This window comes from Sapajus apella, unplaced genomic scaffold (assembly GCF_009761245.1).
Source record: "Sapajus apella isolate SASKATOON/1434 unplaced genomic scaffold, GSC_monkey_1.0 scaffold6, whole genome shotgun sequence".
Classification (NCBI taxonomy): Eukaryota; Metazoa; Chordata; class Mammalia; order Primates; family Cebidae; genus Sapajus; species Sapajus apella.
In genome coordinates, this window is record NW_022436946.1 from 28,696,143 (window position 1) to 28,719,811 (window position 23,669).

The 23,669-nt window shown below is 34.0% G+C and overlaps 1 protein-coding gene across 6 annotated transcripts in view; it reads left to right on the top strand.

The window, feature by feature from the left end:
- The window catches only part of TBC1D32 (TBC1 domain family member 32), a 244,204-nt gene that overhangs the window by 183,651 nt on the left and 36,884 nt on the right, over window positions 1–23,669 (top strand). For all 6 annotated transcript variants that reach the window (XM_032274914.1, XM_032274917.1, XM_032274915.1 and 3 more), the window contains 2 exons: window positions 16,224–16,349; window positions 21,502–21,585. In XM_032274914.1, coding sequence (XP_032130805.1) covers window positions 16,224–16,349; window positions 21,502–21,585 — 210 coding nt within the window. The remainder of the gene's footprint in view (window positions 1–16,223; window positions 16,350–21,501; window positions 21,586–23,669) is intronic.

A 23,669-nucleotide genomic window follows, 5' to 3' on the forward strand; every position in this document is an offset into this window, starting at 1 on the left:
TCACTCCTCATCACCTAACAGTATCACTCAAACCGTCCCTCTTTTTTGAAAGAATTTCTTCACTTGGCTTCCAGAAAATACTCTTGTTTGGTTTTCTTCCTGCATCTCTGATGAATTCTTCTTTTGTCTCATTTGTTGGATCTTTTTAAACTTTGGAGTGCCCCAGAGCTCAGTTCTCAGTTGTCTTCTTTTTTCCTAGCTGTATTATGGTTGTGAGGATCTCATGACTGAAATACTATCCAACATGCTGATAGCTCTCAGATTTCTATCTCTACTACCTGTCTTTACCTTGAACTCATATCTTATATATAAAACTGTCTACTTGATATTTCTACTAGTAAGTTCAATAAATTTATCAAACTTAACATGTCTCAGGTAAATTTTTAATACTCCCACAAAATTTGTTCCTTTGGCACTTTTTTTCCCCTTTCAGAAATGTCAACTGTTTGCTTCCAGTTCTTCAGGCAATAAACCTAAAGGCATTCATGCATTCTTCTCTGTCTTCATACCCATTTAATCTGTCAACAAATCTTGATTCTAGGTATCTAAAATAAAACTACACTCCCTCATCTACTACCACCCTCATCTCTTACCTCTTGCAGTGTCCTGCCAACCGTTTAGTCCATTCTCAACACAACAGCCAGAGGGTTGCAGCTGAACCATGGGTTAGATTATATTACTCTTCTAAATGAAATCTGTCAGTGACTTCCCTGTAGCTTACAAGGCCCAACACATTTGTGACATCCTCCCTGGCATATGCTCTGTTTTAGGGAGTGTAGTACAATTTTAAGCCTTATTTAATTGCTTATTTTCCCACCATACTGGACAGGAACTCTTACTTTCTGTTTGTTTCTAAAGTACAAATGTTCGAATAAGACATTATTCCCAATTTAAAACTAGTACCTGATACTTCTTCCTAATAAGAGTGATCCTGATATTCCTGTGGCTTTTCTTAAGGAGGAGAGAATGACCTAGGCAGCAATAGGTAGCCTAGGAAGAGATTTTTACAGAGATTTAGTCAATTCACAATGACCGTATCTTATTCTGATATTGCTGATATCTGTGTCACTGAACATATACTCTTAGCAGAAAATGGGAAAGTCAGAAGCATGTCCAGCTTCACTTTGTACCATATAGTGATGCCTTCTCTGTGAACTCAATGAAAAAAAATAGAGCCAAATGTGTTTCTAACAGGTATGTGTTTGGCTGAATACAGTTAAATAAAGCTAAACATTAATAGTGTACTTCAAAAAATACTATGCTTAAGGTAGTAATATTTAAGACACAAAGGTTATTTTGCAAGCAAGAGTTATCTACTTTCTATTCTGCTTTTTCGATTCATATGTAATCATTCACAGATTTTGTAAGGTGTTAGTTTAGTCATCATTTGCACTGCACAGCTTTGGGAGATCATTTCATTGTTGTGGGGGAAAAGCAAATCATTTCAGTTGTGTGCACATGGTAACATCCTCTTCATTTGTCTCCCAGCTTCTAAATTTATCCTGTTTGCTATAGTTATCCTCTCCTCATCTGTTAAATCGCCTCTTGTTAGCTCAGTGACATCAGTGTTTACTGTTAGATGATTCATCTTCATCTGTAAGAATTTTGAGACATCATCTGGTTCAATTATTTTTCTTTATGAACATTTTTAGGGTCAGCATATTAAAATGTAAGGGACCATTTAAAAGCTATTGATCTGTATTTTCTCTCTGTGTGTGTGTGTGTGTATATATATATATATATATATATATATGTATGTGTATATATATATATATATACATTTGTGTATACGTACACTTGAATATTGCATGTGAGTATATGTATAGATGATGACACATAAAATATTTACTTCTATGTGGTAGAAATAATTTCTACTTAGAATATCATTTCTCTGTTACCTGAGAGTGTAGATAAGTAGTATAATATGTACTAGTGTTATAGTACTAGGTATAACACTAGTATTATAGGTTATAACAGTAGTTATATGTGTTATAACTAGTATAACTAACAAGTTCTGAAATTGAGGCAGCAATTAATAGCATACCAGCCAAAAAATAAGTCCAGGACAAGACAGTTTTATAGCCGAATCCTACCGGAGGTACAAAGAGGAGCTGGTACCATTCTTCTGAAACTATTCCAAGCAATAGAAAAAGAGGGAATCCTCCCTAACTCATTTTATGAGGCCAACACCATCCTGATACCAAAACCTGGCAGAGCGACAAGTAAAGAAAGAAAATTGCAAGTCAGTATCCCTGATGAACAGCGATGCAAAAATCCTCAATAAGATACTTGGGACACCAAGTTCAGCAGCATATCAAAAAACTCATCCATCAAGATCAAGTCAGCTTCATCCCTGGGATGCAAGGCTGGTTCAACATACACAAATCAAAAACATAATCCATTACATCTACAGAACCAAGGACAAAAACCACATGCTTATCTCAATAGATGCAAAGAAGGCCTTCAGCAAAATTCAACAGCTCTTCATGCTAAAAACTCTCAATAAACTCGATATTGATGGAACGTATCTCAAAATAATAGCTATTTATGACAAAGCCACAGTCAATATCATACTGAATGGGCAGAAACTGGAAGCATTCCCTTTGAAAACCAGCACAAGACAAGAATGCTCTCTCTCACCACTCCTATTCAACATAGTATTGAAAGTTCTAGCCAAGGCAATCATGCAAAAGAAAGAAATAAAGGGTATTCAGTTAGGAAAAGAGGAAGTCAAATTGTCTGTATTTGCAGATGACATGATTGTATATTTAGAACACACCATCGTCTCAGCCCAAAATCGTTTTAAGCTGATAAGCAACTTCAGCAAAGTCACAGGATACAAAATCAATGTGCAAAAATCACAAGCATTCCTATACGTCAATAACAGACAACCAGAGAGCCAAGTCATAAGTGAACTCCCATTCACAATTGCTACAAAGAGAATAAAATACCTAGGAATACAGCTTACAAGGAATCTGAAGGACCTCTTCAAGGAGAACTATAAACCACAGCTCAAGTAAATAAGAGAGAACACAAACAAATTCAAAAACATTCCATGCTCATGGTTAGGAAGAATCAATATCATGAAAATGGCCATACTGCCCAAAGGAATTTATAGATTCAATGCTATCCCCATCAAGCTACCATTAATTTTCTTCACAGAATTGGAAAAAACTACTTTAAATTTCATATAGAACCAAAAAAGACCCCACATAGCCAAGATAATCCCAAGCAAAAAGAATAAAGCTGGAGGTATCACGCTACCTGACTTCAAACTATACTACAAGGCTACAGTAATCAAAACAGCTTGGTACTTGTACCAAAACAGGTAGATAGACCAATATATCTATTGGTCTATATATATGTTGGAACAGAACAGAGGCCTCAGAAATAACAACCATCTGATCTTGACAAACCTGACAAAAACTAGCAATGGGGAAAGGATTCCTTTTTTAATAAATGGTGTTGGAAAAACTGGCTAGCCATATACAGAAAACTTAAACTGGATACCTTCCTTACACCTCACACCAAAATTAAATAACTCAGGATGGATTAAAGACTTAAACAAAAGACCTAAAACCATAAAAACCCTAGAAGAAAACCTAGGCAATACCATTCAGCACATAGGCATGGGAAAAGACTTCATGACTAAAACACTAAAAGCAATGGCAACAAAAATCAAAACAAACAGGATCTAATTAAACTAAAGACCTTCTGCACAGCAAAAGAAACTGTCATCAGAGTGAAAAGACAACCTACAGAACAGGAGAAAACTTTTGCGATCTGTCCATCTGACAAAGGGCTAATATCCAGAATCTACAAAGAACTTAAAAATTTAAAAGAAAAAAGCAAACCCATCAAAAAGTGGGCAAAGGATATGAACAGACATTTCCCAAAAGGACATATTTATGCAGCCAACAAACATGAAAAATAGCCCATCATCACTGGTCGTTAGAGAAATGCAAATCAAAACCATAATGAAATACCATCTTACGCCAGTTAGAAAGGAGATCATTAAAAAGTCAGGAGACAGCAGATGCTGGAGAGGATGTGGAGAAATAGAAACACTTTTACACTGTTGGTGGGAGTGTAAATTAGTTCAATCATTGTGGATGACAGTGTGTTGATTCCTCAAGGATCTAGAACTAGAAATACCATTTGACTCAGCAATCCCATTACTGGGTATGTACCCAAAGGAGTATAAATTATTCTGTTATAAAGACACATGTGCACGTATGTTTATTGTGGCACTGTTCACAATAGTGAAGACCTGGAAGCAACCCACATGCCCATCAATGATAGACTGAATAAAGAAAATGTACTGTGCAGCCATAAAACAGGATGAGTTCATGTCTTTTGCAGGGACATAGTTGAAGCTGGAAACTTTCATTCTCAGCAAACTAACACAAGAACAGAAAACCAAACACTGCATGTTCTCACTCATAAGCGGGAGTTGAACGGTGAGAACACATGCAGGGACACAGGGAGGGGAAAATCACACACCTGCACCTGTTAGGGAGCAGGGTACTGGGAAACGGATAGCATTGGGAGAAATACCTAATGTAAATGATGAGGTAATGGATGCAGCAAACTGCTATGACACGTGTATACCTATGTAACAAACCTGCATGTTCTGCATGTGTACCCTAGAACTTAAAGTATATAAAAAAACTTTCATAATGTTTATTCAGGATGACCTATGAAATAATCAGCAATCTAAATTACGTCTATTCCTATATATCTTACTACCGGGAAATTTCTATCTTCATTAGGAAACCTTTTTGATGTATATTTATTCAGTTGAGGCTGCTATCTTTAAAGAGGAGAGTAATTTTTTTGTTCATTTCTTAAATATGTTTCTAGTGCTACTAATAAAACCAATAAGAGCAGGTGAAGTGTGGCGCTGACTCACAAAATCACTGGCAGTCATGACATTTAGCATTAGTTTGCCTTTCTCTGATCTTATGCATGAACATTCATGCATAAGTTTCTGTGTGAACGTGCATTTTATTTCTCTTTCATATACCTAGGAGTGGAATTGCTGGATTGTATGATACTCTGTTTAATCATTTGAGCAGATGACACAAATTTTTTTCTATAGCTCTTGATATGACCTTTTGATCTAACTATTCCAAGGGCTATGAAGTGGTATCTCATTGTGATTTTGATTTGTATTTTGCTGATGACTTTTCATGTGATTATTGGTCATTGGTGTGTTTTGACTATTCCATTGCGTTGCTCATTTTTAATTGAGTTATTTGACTTTTAATAATTGAATTGTAATAGTGCTTTATGTATTCTAGACACAAGTTTCTTATAAGATAAATGCTTCGCAAATGTCACTCCTTAAAAGACATTAGGCTTATGCCTCTGATCCTTTGCTCTTGATACTCCCCTTTCCTGGAATACTAATTTCTACTCTTCCCGTGGATAGTCCTGTTTAAACCTTGTAAGCTTAGTCTAAATGTCACTTCTTCAGAGAAGTTATTTCCACCTTATCTAAAATACATTTCTTCTCTTGCTTATCTCTCTCTCTCTCTGGACCTCTGTGCATTTCTCTAAGAACATTTATACCTTACAGTGAGCTTATGTATTTATTTATTGTCTACTACCCTAAAATGTAATTTATTTGAGGCAAAGATGCTGTTTACCTTAGGTAGTAAGCAGTACATAACTATTTATTGAATGAAAGAGTAAATCAATACTGGATTTCTTCCCCCTTTGTTTTTCCCATTATCAAGCTCTTCAACTTTGTCACTGGACCTTAAAACTTTTGCTCAGGCTAATATAAATTTAAGAATTTTTACTCATACTTGGAATAACCTCTGATTTGACACATCTTCTATAGCATGCAAAGGTTTGCAGTTAGAAAGCTTCTTGAGTTAGACTTCTATATATATTATTCATGAAGTAGACATCTTTATTATAGTTATTTCATCATTTAGCAAGTGGTATTTTACATTTTTATGGCACATAAAAGGTGTGCATTGTTAGCATGACACCCTATTTTTTCACAAGTGAAAAAAATAACTGAAAAATGTACAGCCTTTTATTCTGTGATTACTTCAAATTTAGTCTTTTGTAGCTTCCGTATCTTACTTGACTGCTTCCACCATCAGGTTTCTGCTTATCTGATAAGAAATTGATTTTCTGCCTGGTAAAACATTTTCTTTCAACCACTATATAAAAGAGCAAGTTCTATGGTTATAGTCATTCCTTTTAATATAATATACCAAATAATATTAAAATCTTTATAGTCAGATCATTCCAATACTTTTGGCCAGATACTTTCAGATGATATTATCCCTATATGAGAAAAGAGATCATTTTAAAGTTAATAATATGTAAGAGATAAATGTATGCCTTTATAGTATCTTTTTCTTTCCACAACCTGAAGTAGGTTTTTTTTTTTTTTCCACAAATTAAATGAAATCAGGGTGAGGGGATGTATGTTATATAAAACAGAAGCGAATTCTAGTTAGAACTTGTTTTTCATCATTTGTAAATTTTCAGTCTGAATGAATTCTATATAAAATATGTCTTGAATCATCAGGTTCTATGTGTTTGTCAAATGTCTTTGAGAACCATATTATGCTCTTAGGTAAAGACCATGACTCTGAGCCACTATATTGCATCTACATTATTTGCATAGTTTTGGCACTCTATAAAAGTAGACAAGTGAAGATACAAACCCCTGTAAAAGTAGACAAGTGAAGATATGTTCATTAACGTTGATATATATCAATGTTAATGTATTAATATTTTGAGGAATGGAAAAGATTTTCCTTTTGTAGATATTACTGTATACAAAATTTATTTTGAATATTTTATAGCTGCAAAGTTCTATTTATAGAATAGTTAGAAACTTATTGCAGTGTATTTTGGTTACTAACAAAAGTAATGATAGATAACATTTCTAAATTAGAGATGGGGCCAGAGAGCAAGAATACTGTACCATATTCTGTGTCTCTGGAGCTATGCAATGTTCAGAGAATGAGTAAAAAAGTTCCTGGGTTTTGTAGTTATAATCTTAGGATACCTACATATTTTATCATCTTATGCTGATATTGGTTTTTTTTTTTTTTGCATTAAAAGATGTTGAAATTTAGCCTTTTTAACTACAAATATTTATTTTTTTTTACTAGAACAATATCCTTAATTTAGCAGAATAGTTTTTGTTAATCTATTCTGATTTTGTTTAACAATTTTTCTTGTTCTTATTGGATACATCTCCTTTTTCACTGATGTTGATTCTTGCAGATACTTTCTGCCTTTTCACAAATTAAGTCTCTGTTTATGTCCCTGATAAATTATTGCCATTTGATTTACAAATTGATGACAACCTAGTCTACATTTCTAATAGTAAAGATTTAAAATTGGAATATTACCTACATAGTGTGTGGAAATAAACTTTTTAAGAGAGAAAAGGGGGGAATGAGATGGATTGTAATTGCAAGTGCATTTTGATAAAATAATGAAAATTGCCTATTTAACGAATGACTAGACTGGATTGCCTTTGCAAGTGTGATGAATGATGTAAAATTTAGGATTACTAACTCTCCCCCAATCAACTAAAAATAGAATCTTTTCAGCATAAGGCAAAATTCTCTGAAAAATAATATAGTCCTATATAATGTGTGATATAACATGATGATGGATATTGTTTGTTCTGATTTTAAAAGCCTTTTGTATTCTGTCTTACATATATAGTCTATAAATATTTTTTGTTGACTTAGTCTCCCTTTTATCAAATATTTGTCTAGGCCTTTATGTCAAGTCAGATATTTTCTCAGGCTTTTTTCTTTTCGTATTGTTTCTAACCTTGGAATTAAGGTTAGAAATTGATATTTAAATTAATTATTTTCTGCAGATAAAGACTTTTATTTGACATCAACCTGTCAACTGAGGAAACTGGTAGTATGGCTGAGATTATGGTTTTCCCCCTTTGTAGTAAATCTTGAGCTGCAGCTGTTGAGGTGACCAGAAAATCAGAATAAGTATTTTCTTTTAATAAGTAAACTTAGTTTTCACATATTTTACTGTCATATTTGACACCTGCCTATAGCAGATAAAATAGATCATCTACTCGTGTAGGTACAGCAGGATGACAAGGGAAGACTAATTCTTCATTTGCTTCATTCTACTGATTTCTCCTATAGTAAATGCTTAATTAACAAATATTAAAGAAAAGCAAAAGTGGGATGATAAATCCAAAATAAGGAATAATCTATATAAAATGTAGATGGCATACCTTAATCCACAGTTGTTCAAACAAAATAGAGACTTATAAGAATTTGGATACTCCCAAATTTATAGATGGAACAATGCCTAAATTCTCTGTTTTAGTTTTCTGTAGAATTCCTTCTCAGAGACCACTCTAAGGTTTTTTTCTTGCTTATTATGATAAGAGTAAAGTGAAATGCTGACTGCATTAACCTAAACAGAGGAAGAGAAGATAAGTACAAACACAGAATAAACTTCAGGATAATACAACTTTGGCTATCTAAATTAAGCCTAGGAATCTCTTGCTAGTTTATGAAGTCTTTGTTTTATTTTTTCTCCCTTTTGAAAAGTCTGTTATAGTATTATGTAAACAGTAGACACTCAAAATTACTGACTGACATCCTAGAAAGAAATTATTAAGTGTTTTCTCTGTAAATTGCATGTTTTTCTTTATATTTATATTGACCTTGCAGTTTTCTCCCCTTGAAATGAAAGAACTATATGGAAGTTCTTTATATATCGTCTATCTGTCTACATTATCTATAACGATATTACATTTTCAATATAGTCTTTGTTCCTATATGACCTTCTGAGAAAAAATTATATAATATCCTCAAATATGAAAAGATTATAATGCTTACCATAACCAAGAATTTCAGAGTTTTGAAATATTTTCAGTTATCAGTCAATTTTTTAAACATGAAACTTGATGTTTTCTTTTTTGTTTTCCTTTTCCTCAGTGGTGGGAAGGACAGAGACTAAAGTAGATGCTTTTTTTACTGTCTTCCCATTTTTCACAGTTGTCTATGAATCATAGTGGTCCTAAAAAATATAGACAAGACTTTATCTTTCTCTGCCCTACTCATTAGACACATTAAGCCTTTCTTGAGAAAACAAACTGGTAGTTTTCCATGGTGACTTTATCATAACTGGATATAGAATGGATATACTGAGACATCATTTATTATACTCTGTCTCTAGAAATAATACTCTCTTAGAGGAATGTAGATATGGTTGCTATAAAAATAAAGCATCGCAAGTTTAAAAAGGGATTATTATATTTAATCATCTAGAAAATATAAATTATTTTCTTGTTTAGTCCTAAGAAGGCAAGGTTCATTTCATTACAGGAGCCAGTATTTTACTCAGAAAGCAATTAGAACCTCATTTCAGGACACATTAATGAGGATTTTAAAAATGTATACTTTAAAACTCTTTAACGTAATAATAGTCATTAGAGTTCTTGTAAGTGAATCATTTTATGCATGCATATACTTTTAATTAAAGCTCAGTGGGTTCCGATACAGACTTTATAACAAATTATGAACTATAACTGTTTATATTTTTGTAACATACTAGTATGCTTAATTTCAATCACTTAAGTAACTTTTTAATTATACACGTACATGTTTACAAACACATGTGTATATAATAAAATTTCTGTATACAGCAGAATGCATCTGTTTTAAGAAAGGAGTTTGAATTTTTAGAAATATGTATACAAAGATAACCACCATCATAATCAAATATAGAACATTTTCTCATGATCCCACATTAATTCCTTTTGTCTTTTGCAGTCAACTTCTCTCCATCCACTTGCATGCTACCATTGATATTTTTCATTACTGTAAGTCAGGGCTTCTCAATCTTAGCACTATTAATATTTCATGTAATTGGCTTTCCTTTGCCAAGGAAGGATTGTCCTGTGCATTGCGGGATTTTTAGCAACATCCCTTCCTCCAATTAACTTGATGCCAATAAAACTCTCCCTCTCTTTTCTCAGTTGTGGCAATCAGAAATGTCTATAGACATTGCGAAGTGTTTTCTGGGGAGCAAAACCATGTCCACTTGAGAACTTCTGCGATGATTAGTTTCTCCTGTTCTAGCATTTCATACAAATAGAATTACATAGGATACATTATTTGTTCCTGTTTTTCTCTTAGCATAATGGTTTTGAGATTGACCCAAGTTGTTGCATGTACCATTCACTTGTCTCTTTTTACTGAGACAAGTCAATGTCTTTTGCGTCTTTGCTAATTTCAATCTTTTGTGAATCTGATTCTATTAATTGATGTATCTGCAAGTTATGAGTCACATTTTTTCCTTTTTTTCATGTTAGTGGGGTTTGTTGGGATATTAGACATTATTAATTTTACATTGAGTGCTAGATTTTGTTGTCTGTCTTTAAGGAGTAGTGGACATTCTTTTGGCTGGCAGTTAAGTTACTTGTGGATCAGCTTTACTTTCAGGGCTTCCATTGTTTTGTTAGGATGAATGTATAATTGCCTTACTTTATGACTAATTCTACCTGTTGCTCAGGTGTGAACTTTCTGGCACTTGTATGGAAAACTTAGGCAATTAACTAGTACTCTTCACTCTGTTTGGAACTTGGACGTCTTGTAACTCTAGGTGTGCTCTGGAAATTGTTCATTTTATAGCCCCCAGCTGTTGTTTGCCCAGCCTTGTGGAATTTCACCCTTAGTCTGCACAGCTGATTAGTGAGCAGCCAACTTGACAAATAGTTAAGCAGTTTGCTAGAGTTCTTTGTCTCCAGTATTAACCACAAATTTTAGCCTCTTTAATCTCTCTGAAATCTTACATCTATCCCCTTAATTCAGCAAAACCTCCTTGGCATCCTCCTTTCTGCATGGTGAGCTTGAAACTGCCTCCGGGAAGAAAATGGGCAATCATAAAGCTCACCTCATTGGTTTCCCTTTTCTTAGACATTACTGTCCTGCACTGCCCATTGGCTAATGTCTGAAAACAGTTGTTTGATACAGTTTATCCAGTCTGGTTGTTTACAGCAAAAGGCAAGTCTATTCCTAGTTTCTCCATCATGGCCAGAAGCAAAACTGTTTTTAATATTCGTTTTTTTTCTGATTATAAATGTAGAAATGCTCCATGTATAAATTCTAGGAAGTACAGAATTCTGTTGTATTATTCTTATTACACTCACAGTCACGAATTTAGAATTGTCATATGCCTAAGTTACCTATCACGGAGGAACTTTCATTTTCCCTTACCTCATGTCTCCATGTCAGAGGGACTTTGCTGGAGTAATATCATTGGCCTCTCTCTGGACTTCCTTACTCATTCTGCTTAAGTTAAGAGGAATGGTTGATAGGTGAATTTGCAAGAAGGAATAGAAGGTTGTGGGCTAGCCTTTTAAGCTGTAGGCTGCACTTTTAAGTTAGCCAATCTTTAGGTTATTTTTTCACTTTTTCTAAAATGAACAGTCAGAAAGAGCCTTTCATTGTCTCTGTCTGTCTATGGTTGAATAGATTTATAGTATTCAGTTCAGGGAAGACATCTAGAAGGCCAGGTGGCAGTAGAGGCAAGCAATAATGCTTAATTTAGCTGTTTGTGTACTGACACTGATAACTTTGAATTCTGTTTATCTACACTTACTAGCTTCTCAGTTGGTCCCAAATTTGGAGAAGAAGATAAGGAATTATTTATTGTTCCTCTCCAACTCCATAATATCACTGATATACATGTTTTTCAGTTAATAACATATCACATCACTTAATATTTTTAACTTTGTGGAATGCAAATTGTAAAGCATATACTCTCAATGATGGCTGGGGGAAGAGTAGCCAGAAGTTTAATGAAGGGTACAAAGCTGTCTCTCTAAGAGTCTTTTAGTCAGACTGTTTTCAGCTCAGCATTTCTTGATTGCCTCAAATCTAATTTCCAGCTATCTAAACTGGGTCCGTCAGGCCCTCTACCAACTGGTAGATTCAGGCGCATACCACATCTGCTGCCTTGGTGCTGTTTACAATTATAATGCCTTGTGTTCTTTTCCTTAGAACGAGATGATGAGAAAGCAAAACAGAGTATCAAGTGTGAAAGGAGAGAGAAAGGAGAGCAAGAGGAGGGAGGAGTAAAAAGAAAACAGATTTATAAATAACAGATACACTATGAAAGGGCTATATGAATGTCCTCTGTTTGAAGGAGGTGGTAACATCCTTTGTTTAAAGGATTTAAAAGGTGGAGTTACACTGGAATAGAAGAAAATAGAGGAGGAAACAAAGATGAAAAAACTGCATTGTCTTTGTGATCATGCGTCATTAGTGTTTCTTATTAGGCTCTACGTATTTTATTCTTGGGAAAATGTAATGTAGATACTTTAAATGAAAACAATAAAAATTCAATTTTAATAATGTTGAATTAAGTCTTTAATTCCTGTCAAGATACATTTAACATTAAAACTTTTTTGTTAGCAATAATATAATTTTCAATAAAATTACTACCTGTGTTGAAATTTCATGAGTTTATAGTTTTAAGTGTTTTTGTTAAAAAGAATTAGTTTCTCTTTTGATGTGATGCTTGATAACTTTTCTCTAGTCATTGCTTCTGACTGAGGCTATTTGTGAAATGTATCACAGTAGTTTTGGTATTCAAAGAGAATAGATTACTACTGAATATCAGAATTACATATTCTTTCAACAAAACAACTCTTTGGTTTATGTGTGTATTTTTATGAGTCCACATGTGTTTGGTGTATGTATCTGTGTAGTCATGTGTTTATATGAGAGAATATATGTGTAGCTTTGATTTAAAAAGGCTTTTTCTGACCTTGATGCCAAGTAGGGAAATATTTATGTAAACCACGATTTCGTATATGATAACCATGGGGACCACGCAGCAACACATAACAGCTTTCTTAGGGCTAAATAACACTGAAATTTTAGATCGCAGGAATGATATGTCTTGATTACAATATTATTATCTCTGCTTGTTTATATGTATATACATACATTTACATGCATATGTTTTACATCACATGTGCATTTCATGAAGGCAGTGATATTGTCTGAATTATTATAGCCACATAGGAAGACTTCCATATGTGATAAAGGGAATTGTATAAAAGTTAGGCTGAAAAGTTAAATTTAAATAGTTGTATTATGCTGGAAAGCTTATTTGATTTTTAAAACCTGAAAGAATAAAGACTTGCTTTCTTCATTATAATTTTCTTTATGTTAAGAAAAAAGGAAGACATGGTTAGCTAAAACCCTCTCAAGTGTCAAGTTGACCACTGGTATCTTCCCTGTGGGGTTAATTAACCTAAAATAGAGCTTAGGTGGATGATTTTGCAGTTTTAATGTTCCCAGACCATAGTTTAAGGAAGAAACAATTAAGTCTTTAACCCTGTAATTTCAAAAGATTCTTCTTTTTTGATACCCAAAATCTCTTTCAAGAGAAGTGATAAAGAAAAAGATACAAATTCATTTGGCTACTGATTATCCCATTTTCTTTTAGAAAATAAGAGAACATCTTTGCTTCTTTTGTCTCCTTTGAATTTTTATGTACCTATATGTCTATAAGAATACATATGTGTATATCTTTTTTTAATAACACCTAAGTGTTCATTTAATATAGTATTCATTCATTTTTTAGAAGTAAAATGTCATTGGTATAAGTACCTTTAAAGCTACATAAATTAAATGCAATCTGCTTTGTATTCATGAGTTCACTCAGAAAGAAGAAAAGTTATATTTTAGTTATAAATACTTTCTTTAGCTCTTTTCATTGTCTTCAGTGTGTGGGCAGAAAACCTCTACTTCTGTCCTCTTTGGGTCCCAGCAGGATCTAAGAATTAAATAAAAATAACAGATTAACAGGGAAAAACATAATACGAGTTTTATGTGGCATGAGAGTTCTCATAGAGAAAAAATGAAGACTCAAAGAAGCAGTTACCTATATACTGAGTTGAACAAAGAATAAGAAACTATGAAAATGTGACTAAATTATATGGGGAGGCTTAAAAAGTAAGAGTTATTTTAATAAGGTTTGCAAGGTATTCTCTGGTCTCAACTTCTCATCCTTCAAGGTAAATATGTTGTCTTTTCTTCTACTATAGAGAATGTCTTTCACATGAGAATTTCATTTTCTGCTCTAAAGAAACAACACAAAGTTCAAAGTGATCTTGCACTTGTTTTTCTGGTATCTTTAATTTAAATAATCAATATGCCAGAAGAGCCTATTTAACCCCTTCATCAGCATGTTTTTTCCAAGATGAATAACTAAATGATTGACTGAAGATTTATTACTCTTATGCTTTCTTTTTGCTTTTAAAGAAGTGAATAAAATTGTATCTGAAAGTACATGAGGAATGAGTATAGTGTTCCTGTCAGTCTACTTAATGCAATTTTAAGGTTTACGCTATCAATTAAAACAGATACTTATAGCCAAGTCAATTCTAAGCAAAAAGAACAAAGCTGGAGGCATTGCACTACCTGACTTCAAACTATACTACAAGGCTACAGTAATCAAAACAGCATGGCAATGGTAACAAAACAGAGATATAGACCAATGGAACAGAACAGAGGCCTCAGAGGCAATGCAAGACATCTACAGCCTTGACAAAGATTGATCTTTATCTTTGACAAACCTGATTAAAAACAAGGAATGAGGAAATTGTTTAATAAATGGTGTTGGGAAAACTGGCCAGCCATGTGAAGAAAGCAGAAACTGGACCCCTTCCTGACACCTTACACTAAAATTAACTCCAGTTGGATTAAAGACTTAAACATAAGACCTAACACCATAAGAACCCTAGAAGAAAACCTAGGCAAAACCATTCAGGACATTGGCATAGGCAAGGACTTCATGACTAAAACACCAAAAGCATTGGCAGCAAAAGCCAAAATAGACAAATGGGACCTAATTAAACCTCAGAGCTTCTGCACAGCAAAAGAAACAATCATTAGAGTGAACTGGCAACCAACAGAATGGGAAAAAATTTTTGCAATCTACTGATCTGACAAAGGGCTAATATCCAGAATCTACAAAGAACTAAAACAGATTTACAAGAAAAAAACAAACAAGCCCATTCAAAAGTGGGCAAAGGACATGAAGAGGCACTTTTCAAAAGAAGACATATTTGAAGCCAACAAACACGAAAAAAGTGCTCATCATCACTGGTCATTAGAGAAATGCAAATCAAAGCTACATTGAGATACCACCTCATGCCAGTTAGAATGGCAATCATTAAAAAATCTGGAGACAACAGATGCTGGAGAGGGTGTGGAGATAGGAACATTTTACACCATTGGTGGGAGTGTAAATTAGTTCAACCATTGTGGAAGACAGTGTGGCGCTTCCTCGAGGGCTTAGAAATAGAAATTTCATTTAACTCAGCACGCTATTACTGGGTATATATCCAAAGGATTATAAATCATTCTGTTATAAAGACACATGCACATGTATGTTCATTGCGGCACTGTTTACAATAGCAAAGACCTGGAACCAACCCACATGCCCATCAATGATAGACTGGACAAGGAAAATGTGGCACATATACATCATGGATTACTGTGCAGCCATAAAAGACGATGAGTTTGTGTCCTTTGTAGGGAGATGGATGAACCTGGAAACCATCATTCTCAGCAAACTGACACAAGAACAGAAAAACACCACATGTTCTCACTCATGGGCGGGTGTCGAACAGTGAGAACACATGGACACAGGGAGGGGAGCATCACACATCCGGGTCTGTTGTGGGGGACTAGGGGAGGGACAGTAGGGGTAGGGATTTGGGGAGGGATAACGTGGGGAAAAATGCCAGATATAGGTGATGGGTATGGAGCAGCAAACCACATCGCTATGTATGTATCTGTGCAACAATCCTGCATATTCTTCACATGTACCCCAGAACCTAAAGTACAAGAAAATATATTTAAACCAACAGACAAACAAACAGATACTTAGCAGTGAGCCATATTCATATAAGGAAAAACCTGTTCACGAATGATGGTAACAAATCACAATCCATTTTGTGAACTTTTAGTTAATCAATAATTCACTGATATGAACTTTTAAAAAATATAACAATTAATGGTATAAGATGTAATTACAGAAGAATGTCTGTTTCCTTTGAAAGCCATATGTATTCCATATGGAACTTTCAACTCTTTACATAGTTAACATTAATGATTTTTCAGTGTATCTATCATGTCTTATTGTAATAACATAAAATGTATCTTTCTGATTAGACAGTGATCTTGGCAGGCTTTTATTGTGCCTCAAAATATCTGATAAACAAACTGAATGGATAGAAATCTGCCAAAGACAATTTTGCAAAATAATGAAAGCCAAACCTGATACAATCAGTGGAGAGGGTAAGTACATTGTTTCCATAGTGGGTTTTTGTAATGTATGAAAATTGTATTGATAGAATCTGTGATTCCTAAAGATTAGTATTGGCATATGTAGGAAACATATTCCTAATTCCAGAAGCTCACTGATTTCTGAGAAACTTGGGATCCTGAGAGAACACAAATTAAAATCTGAGACACTAGTGAGTGTTGTTTTTTTTTTTTTTTTTTCTTTTTTTAACTGTCTAAGCAGTCTTGGTGAGCAAAACTAGAACACTACCTCCACCCTAGGAAGCAGTTTGCTTGGTTTTACCAGTTTTTACCTGTATGTAACATATTGCTATATTTTTAGAAATTTATTTTGAATCACTTTCATATTCCTCCAAGTAAATTTATTGACTCCTAAAGAAATTTTGTTTTAAGGGAACAGCTATGTTTTCTAAATTAGCAAACACGTTTATTTGTATTCAGTTATCTACTTGTACATTTGTTTTCTGAAGTCATCATTTTTAAAATTAAAATTATTTATTTTGAATATAGTAAAAAGAAGTGCTAAGAAAAAAGCTCTAATGTCAATTTAAGCTAGATTTTCTGAAAACTGTAACTTAAAAATGTTATTCACTTTATCAGCACTGCTTTATAGCTTTCATATTTTTGTCATTTGTTCTAAAATTTAAAATGGGAAATAGGGAAAAGTTTTTATATTGTTAGTTGTTGGAGAAATATTTTCAGAGAATAATGATATATATTTATGGGTAAGAAACTAAACATTGTTCTCCAAAGTTTGAGTATAAACTGAGCAGTTAGCTATGTTTTATCCCCTTAGATATTTTTAAAGTATCTATTCTAGGTATATATTTACCATTGATTGAATAATAGAGAATATTTAATATAAACTGTATCAGTGGGCTATACATACCAGTAAGAATTAAGAAAGCAGCAGATTGGAATGATGTTCAGTTTAAACACAGTAACTAAATGTGTATGTATGTTCTGAGTTTATCTCTGTCTAACAAGCATAGTAAGACAAAAGAGATATATCAGCTATTTAATCCTTATTAATTCCTCTGAAACAGATCAAACATGTAGAACATTACCGTTAAAATTGTGTTCTCTTTGGAATCTTGGTATCTTGGGGCACTTTCCACAAGTCTTAACCTCAGTTATTCATTTCTTTGTTTTGTTTTGTTTTGTTTTGTTTTGTTTTGTTTTGTTTTGTTTTGTTTTTGAGACAGTCTCCGGCTGTCACCCAGGCTGGAGTGCCTTGGTGTGATCTTGGCTCACTGCAACCTCCACCTCCTGAGTTTAGGCGATTCTTCTGCCTCAGCCTCCCAAGTATCTGAGATTATAGGCACATGTCACAATGCCTGATTAATTTTCATATTTTTAGTAGAGATGTGATTTTACTGTGTTGGTCAGTCTGGCCTCAAACTCCTGACCTCAGGTGATCCATCTGCCTCAGCCTCCCAAAGTGCTGGGATTACAGGCATGAGCCACCATGCCTTGCCTATTTATTACTTCGATACTCCTAAAAATAGAGCCTAAGGGCTCCTTTTTTATGGAAACTAGTGCTGGGGCAAAATCTCTCTAACAATAAGCATCAGGTGATTCTGCATAATTACTCAATGCAAAAATCATGGTAAAAGAGTCCTCTTTTTAAAAAAGGAACATGATTGTGTGATTTCTAATTTACCTTTGTCTAAATTTAAGTTTCTTTTTATTTTGCTCTGGTAATTTAATCCTATTGTCCCCTTTGTTTAAATTTTAGTGCTCCCAATTTTTAGGTTTTTCCTGTGTGAGATACCATGGAGAATAGAAAATGAAGTATGTTCTTCCTGTTGCTTTCCCTTTCTCATTACCTGTAGTATCTATTGGAAGGAGAAATCGAATTTTCCTTGACTTCTTCCTTTTATCCCCCGAATGATTCCTATCCTCCTAGTCACCAAGTCTTACAGAATTTATTCCTAAGTATATCCCTGATTTCTTCTTTCTCATTCATCTTATCTGCAACTACTTTAAGTAGTCATCATTTAGCAACTGGACAATTATCTAATACATGTTTATTTTATGAAAATCAGAAATTATAATTAAGCAAAATAAAGAGATAAAACTTACCTATAATTTAATCCTTCATATATTTACTTTTTATATTTAATCAAGATCAGTCATTATGAACCATACTATTTTATTCACTCAATACAATATTATACAGATGCCCTTCAACTTACAATGAGGCTCCCTCCCAATAAACACATCGTAAGTTGAAAATGCATTTAACAGACCTAACTTACTGAATGTCATAGCTTAACCTAGCCAAACTTAAATGTGCTCAGAATACTTAAGTTAGCCTATAGATAGTCAAAATCAGCACAAAACTATTTTATAATCAAGTGTAGTTTATTGAATACTGTACTGAAAGTAAAAAACAGAATGGTTTTATGGGTGCTCAAAGCATGGAGCTGTCCTAGTTTTTAATCAGTTATTCTTGTGATGGTATCTTAGTCTCTTCAGGCTGCCAAAGGAAAATACTTGAGGCTGGGTAATTTATAATCATTAGAACATTACTTCTTATATTTCTGGAAGGAGGGAAGACCAAGATCAAGGCACCAGCAGATTTCGTGTCTTGTAAAGAATTGCTCTCTACTTCAGAGATGGTGCCTTCTTACTACATCCTCACTTGGTAAAATAGAGGGCAGGACAGCTCCCTTCAACCTCTTTTATAAGAGCACTCATTCTTTTCATGAGGACAGAATCCTCATGACTTACTCACTTCCTAAAGGCAAAACTTCTGAGTACTATCACTTTGGGTATGTATGGATTCTAACATAAGAAATTTTTAGGAATACTGACATTCAGACCATAGCGGATGGCAAGACCAAAGGTGAAAGCAGAATCAACATCCAAGTATCCTTGAACAGTCTGCCTTTAGTTTTCCCTCAGCAGAAAACCCACATGTTCTTAGTATATAAATATGAATTTTGGTTTTACAGTCTATTTGTGTCATATTCCTATCCCAGGGAATAGACATGATTAAAGGGAGAAGGCCCATAATTTACTACTCTATAGAAATTTTAGAGCTGTCATTTAAAATTTAAAAATTCACTTTAGAGGAAACAATTTTCTGTAGTTTACTTTCTGGATAGTAACAGCATAGAGTTAATTTGTTTTAAAGTTAAGGATTGTGACATGAATTAATTTCCTTGAGTTAATGGAATTTTCATTGGGTTGACAGTGAAGCTGTTGGTCATACTGAGATAAATAGCCGTTCTAGTAATTATGTAGTTCAGCTACACTTATAGGTGGTTAGAAAGATGTACTAATGAGATGAGAGTCATAGGTTCAATTACCATATATAGATCAATCTTTAGCATTGTTACATGAGTATAGCCTGTCCTTCAGGCTGTTCAGAAGGTTGCTGAACAAAATGAATAAATAGACGTAAGTAGACATCTAGAACCTTCTTGGAGTACTTTAGTAATGCCTTTTTTACCTATGCAATATATAATTAATTTATCTGTAAGCCTCTAATATGCTGATCTAATAACATAATATTTGAATGTCAGTACTTGCCAGAAAATAGTGTGGCTTGCTATGTATGCAGTTAGTCATGTGACTCTTAAATTTCAAATTAAGTTGTGTGTAGTTCCCTCACAGATATAATGAATTTTCTATATTTCTGACCTAATCTCAGGCAAAGGTTTCAGAGAATTGCTTAGCAGTATTCTGTGTCTTTTCCCATTAACTAACTCAGGCACTTTACTTAAATACATAGTGTGTAGCGAACACGGTTGTGCTAAAGTAAAAATAATTAAATAATGTTTAGAGTCATAAAAGTGTCTTTCTGTACTTTGTTACTAATGTATATTTTACATCTTAGGTTGTTATCATTAAACTAAGAATGATTATATCTGAACTTCATCAAGACGTTCTTTCTGCAAAATTTATAATCTCAAGAGACAGTATTAAGTGATTTATAAAGAAAGAAGTTCATATACATATAATTTAAGTGCTCTCACCTGAGGGCTGTTTTATTTGTTAATTCATAGAAGAAAGACCTTTGAAAGATTTTTATAAATATGGCAAAATTTATGTCTATGCATGAAGATAGTACCAGTCTAAACAGCTATAAACATAAATAGCTTTTAATACTGATATCCTTTCTGACCTTCAACTATTGGGTTCTTATACTTTTAATACTCATTTAACTTTGAAATCATAATATGAATAGAGTTCAGTGAATAAAATTATTTCATTTTCATCCTAAGCCACTATAATATTTTGAGATAGAGCTTGTCAGCTCTTTGATTTTGGACTTTCCACCCACTGAACACTAATTTTTCTTCAAGAATTATATGCTTAAAATGTACTTGTATGTGAAATAGGGTTCGTTTAGTTAATATAGGCTTGAGTTAATATCCTGGATGTAATTAAGGGACAATTTTATGTAATGAGTAAAGTGCACTTGCTATGTAAGATCATAACAGTGACTCTACAAATTTATTTCTTTTCAGCAAAAAAAAAAAAAAACCATCAAACCCACAACAAACTCTGGATTGCATACTAATTATATTGTACAATATAATTAGTATTGTACCTGCTTATGTCCATTTCAGGAGTATTAGATGCAAGTGCAGTGGCATTATCAAACCAGCCTAGAGAATAACCATTTTATCACCTCCAAGCTAGATAGGGCAAGCCTTCTTTTGATATTGCTTGCCTTGAATAGACACCATCAGTTGCAAAGCATATAAAACATATAGTATGTCCTGATTTTGAATGAGCTGTGCATTGATCCTAGCCTTAGAGCCAACTAATATTTTTTTCTGTTATGTATAAAGAACGAAGGTAAGGTATTGTAGCATAGTTAGTGATAACTTTTCTTTCAGTTTTGAAATCATTTAGCAAATTCTAAAATAATTCTTAGAGGATCTAAAGATAACAGATGATTCCTTTTCAGTTTTATATTGAATAGGTTCTCAGCTAAGCTATTAAAGTTTAATTTGCATCAGAAACAGTGTTATGAATACTAAAACAGTATGCATTTGAATTGAACTCCCTTAGAGTGTATCTGTGAAGAAGTTCAGGTGCCTTTTATCTGCTAGTTTTGTGATTTAGAATGCATTGTCACATATTATCCTGACCTTTAGTATCCTAATTATTCTCTTGTTTATTACAGCCTTAGTAGAATTACTTGAAAATTTTGTGTTTCATCTCACTGAAAGCCAGTCTGAATGCTACTTCCCTTCAGTGGAGTATACAGGTACATTTTAAACATTTTGAAGTTTGAAAAATACCCAGTATACAAAGAGATAATTAGTGGAGATATGTAATAAGATTATACGATGTATGCAGTTTTCCCTTTCTAACAATCTCTTACTTGGTGTCATATACATTCCAGATATCATTAAGTCTCTTTTCTTTGTAAATGTCTGGGTTTCCTTGTAAGTCTGGGATTCTTTCTTGAGCTCTTTTTTTTTTATTTCTCTATCCACTAGAAGTTGTTTTGCCTTAAGCAATGTCTTCTACTCTTCTGATTCTACCTATTATTCCCTACTGGTCTTTTCTGCTTATACTATTTTACCTATCTCTCATATGTTGATGATTTCAAAATTTATATCTTTCACTCAAAGATCTGCTATAGGCTTCGTTCTTATATTTCCAGCTGCCTAATAACTAAACATCAACTGGATAAACCACAGAATCCCTCAAACCCAGTATGTCTAAGAAAAGATTCATACATTTGTCTGGGTCATTGTGTTAGGCATGCTAGCCTGTGTCCCAGAGCAGATACTGAGAGAGTCCAATCTCAGCCCTGGCTTCTTCTGTGGCAGTCTTAACTGTGCAGGGACATATGGGATGACATGTACCCCTCTGAACTGAGGCATGTGTTTCCAGCTTCTATCCCATGTTAGATCCCTAGGGTCCTGGCATCAGCTCTGGTCTCTTATACAGCAGTTGGAGAGCTGTCTTATTATTGCAAAGACCTCCTAGGAAATGTGCGCCCATCTGAGCCAGTATGATAGGCACATGAGGCTGCATCTTACGGTTGATCCTGAGGAGCCCTAGTATCAGCTCTGGTCCCTCCTGTTGCAACTGAGGAACTACCCCAACTTGTGCAAAGACCTGCTGGCTTACACATGCCTGTCTGAGCCAATGAGACAGCCTATCAGCCCCATCCCACAGGAGATTCTGAGGGGCTGAGTCTCAACTCCAGTCTTCCTTATATAGATAACTGCTGGGAAACATACCCATCTGGGGGTTACAGTCATCTGGACTCTGATTCCTGGCCAGAGTTCCTGCATAGCCCCAGTGCTCTCTTTAGATCTTCCCTATGCCTTTCTGGGCTGGAACACTGTGTCAACCTCATTCCTTGCAAGACATGCAGCAAGCCTGGACTTAGAATGTTCTCTAGATGGGTACGGTAGTCATCAGCTCAGGGAACTCTACAGAGAGCCTGCTTAGATTCCCTGGAAAGCCCTCTAGAAGGATAGGCACAAATAAATCTAGACTGCAAAGACTGAAATAAATACATAATTCCGCAATGTGTAGGTATCATTGCATGTCCTCAAATATTAAAAACATTCATATACGTATGACCTGACCAGATGAACAAAATGAGATGCCAAAGACTATAAAATGATGGATATGTGTGATCTTACAAAGATTTCTAAATTGTTGTTTTAAGGAACTTCAACATACTTCAAGAAAACACTGAGATCAATTCAGAAACTTATCAGAGAAATTTAATAGGGAGATTGAAATCATTCTTAAAAGTTAAGCAGAAATCCTGGAGCTGAAAAATACAGTGATTGAAATGAAAAATGTGATAAAGGCATCAACAGCAGAATTGATTAAACAGAAGAAAAAAAATCAGTGAGCTTGAAGACAATTTGAAAATACATAGTCTGTGGAGAAAAAAAGGATGAAAAGGAATAAAGAAGGCTTATAGGATCTATAACAACATCAAAAGAACAAATATTTGAGTTATTGTAATTAAAGAGGGAGCTGAGAAAGACAGGGGCTAGAAAGTTTTTTCCAGGAAACAATAACGGAAATCTCTCCAAATCCAGAAAAATGTACAAATGACTAGATACAGGAAGATCAAAGGTCAACAATTAAGATTCCATTCAAATAAGAATACCCCAGTACATATTAGAGTCAAACTCTCAAAAGTAAAAGACAAAGAGAGGATCCTGAAAGCAGTGAGAGAAAGTAAGCAAATGATATATTAAGGAGCTCCAATATGCCTGACAGCAGATACTTTACAGGACAAGAATGCGTAGGACAATATACTCCAAGTGTTAGGAAAAAAAAAAAAAAAAAAAAAGGAACATGTAAACCAAG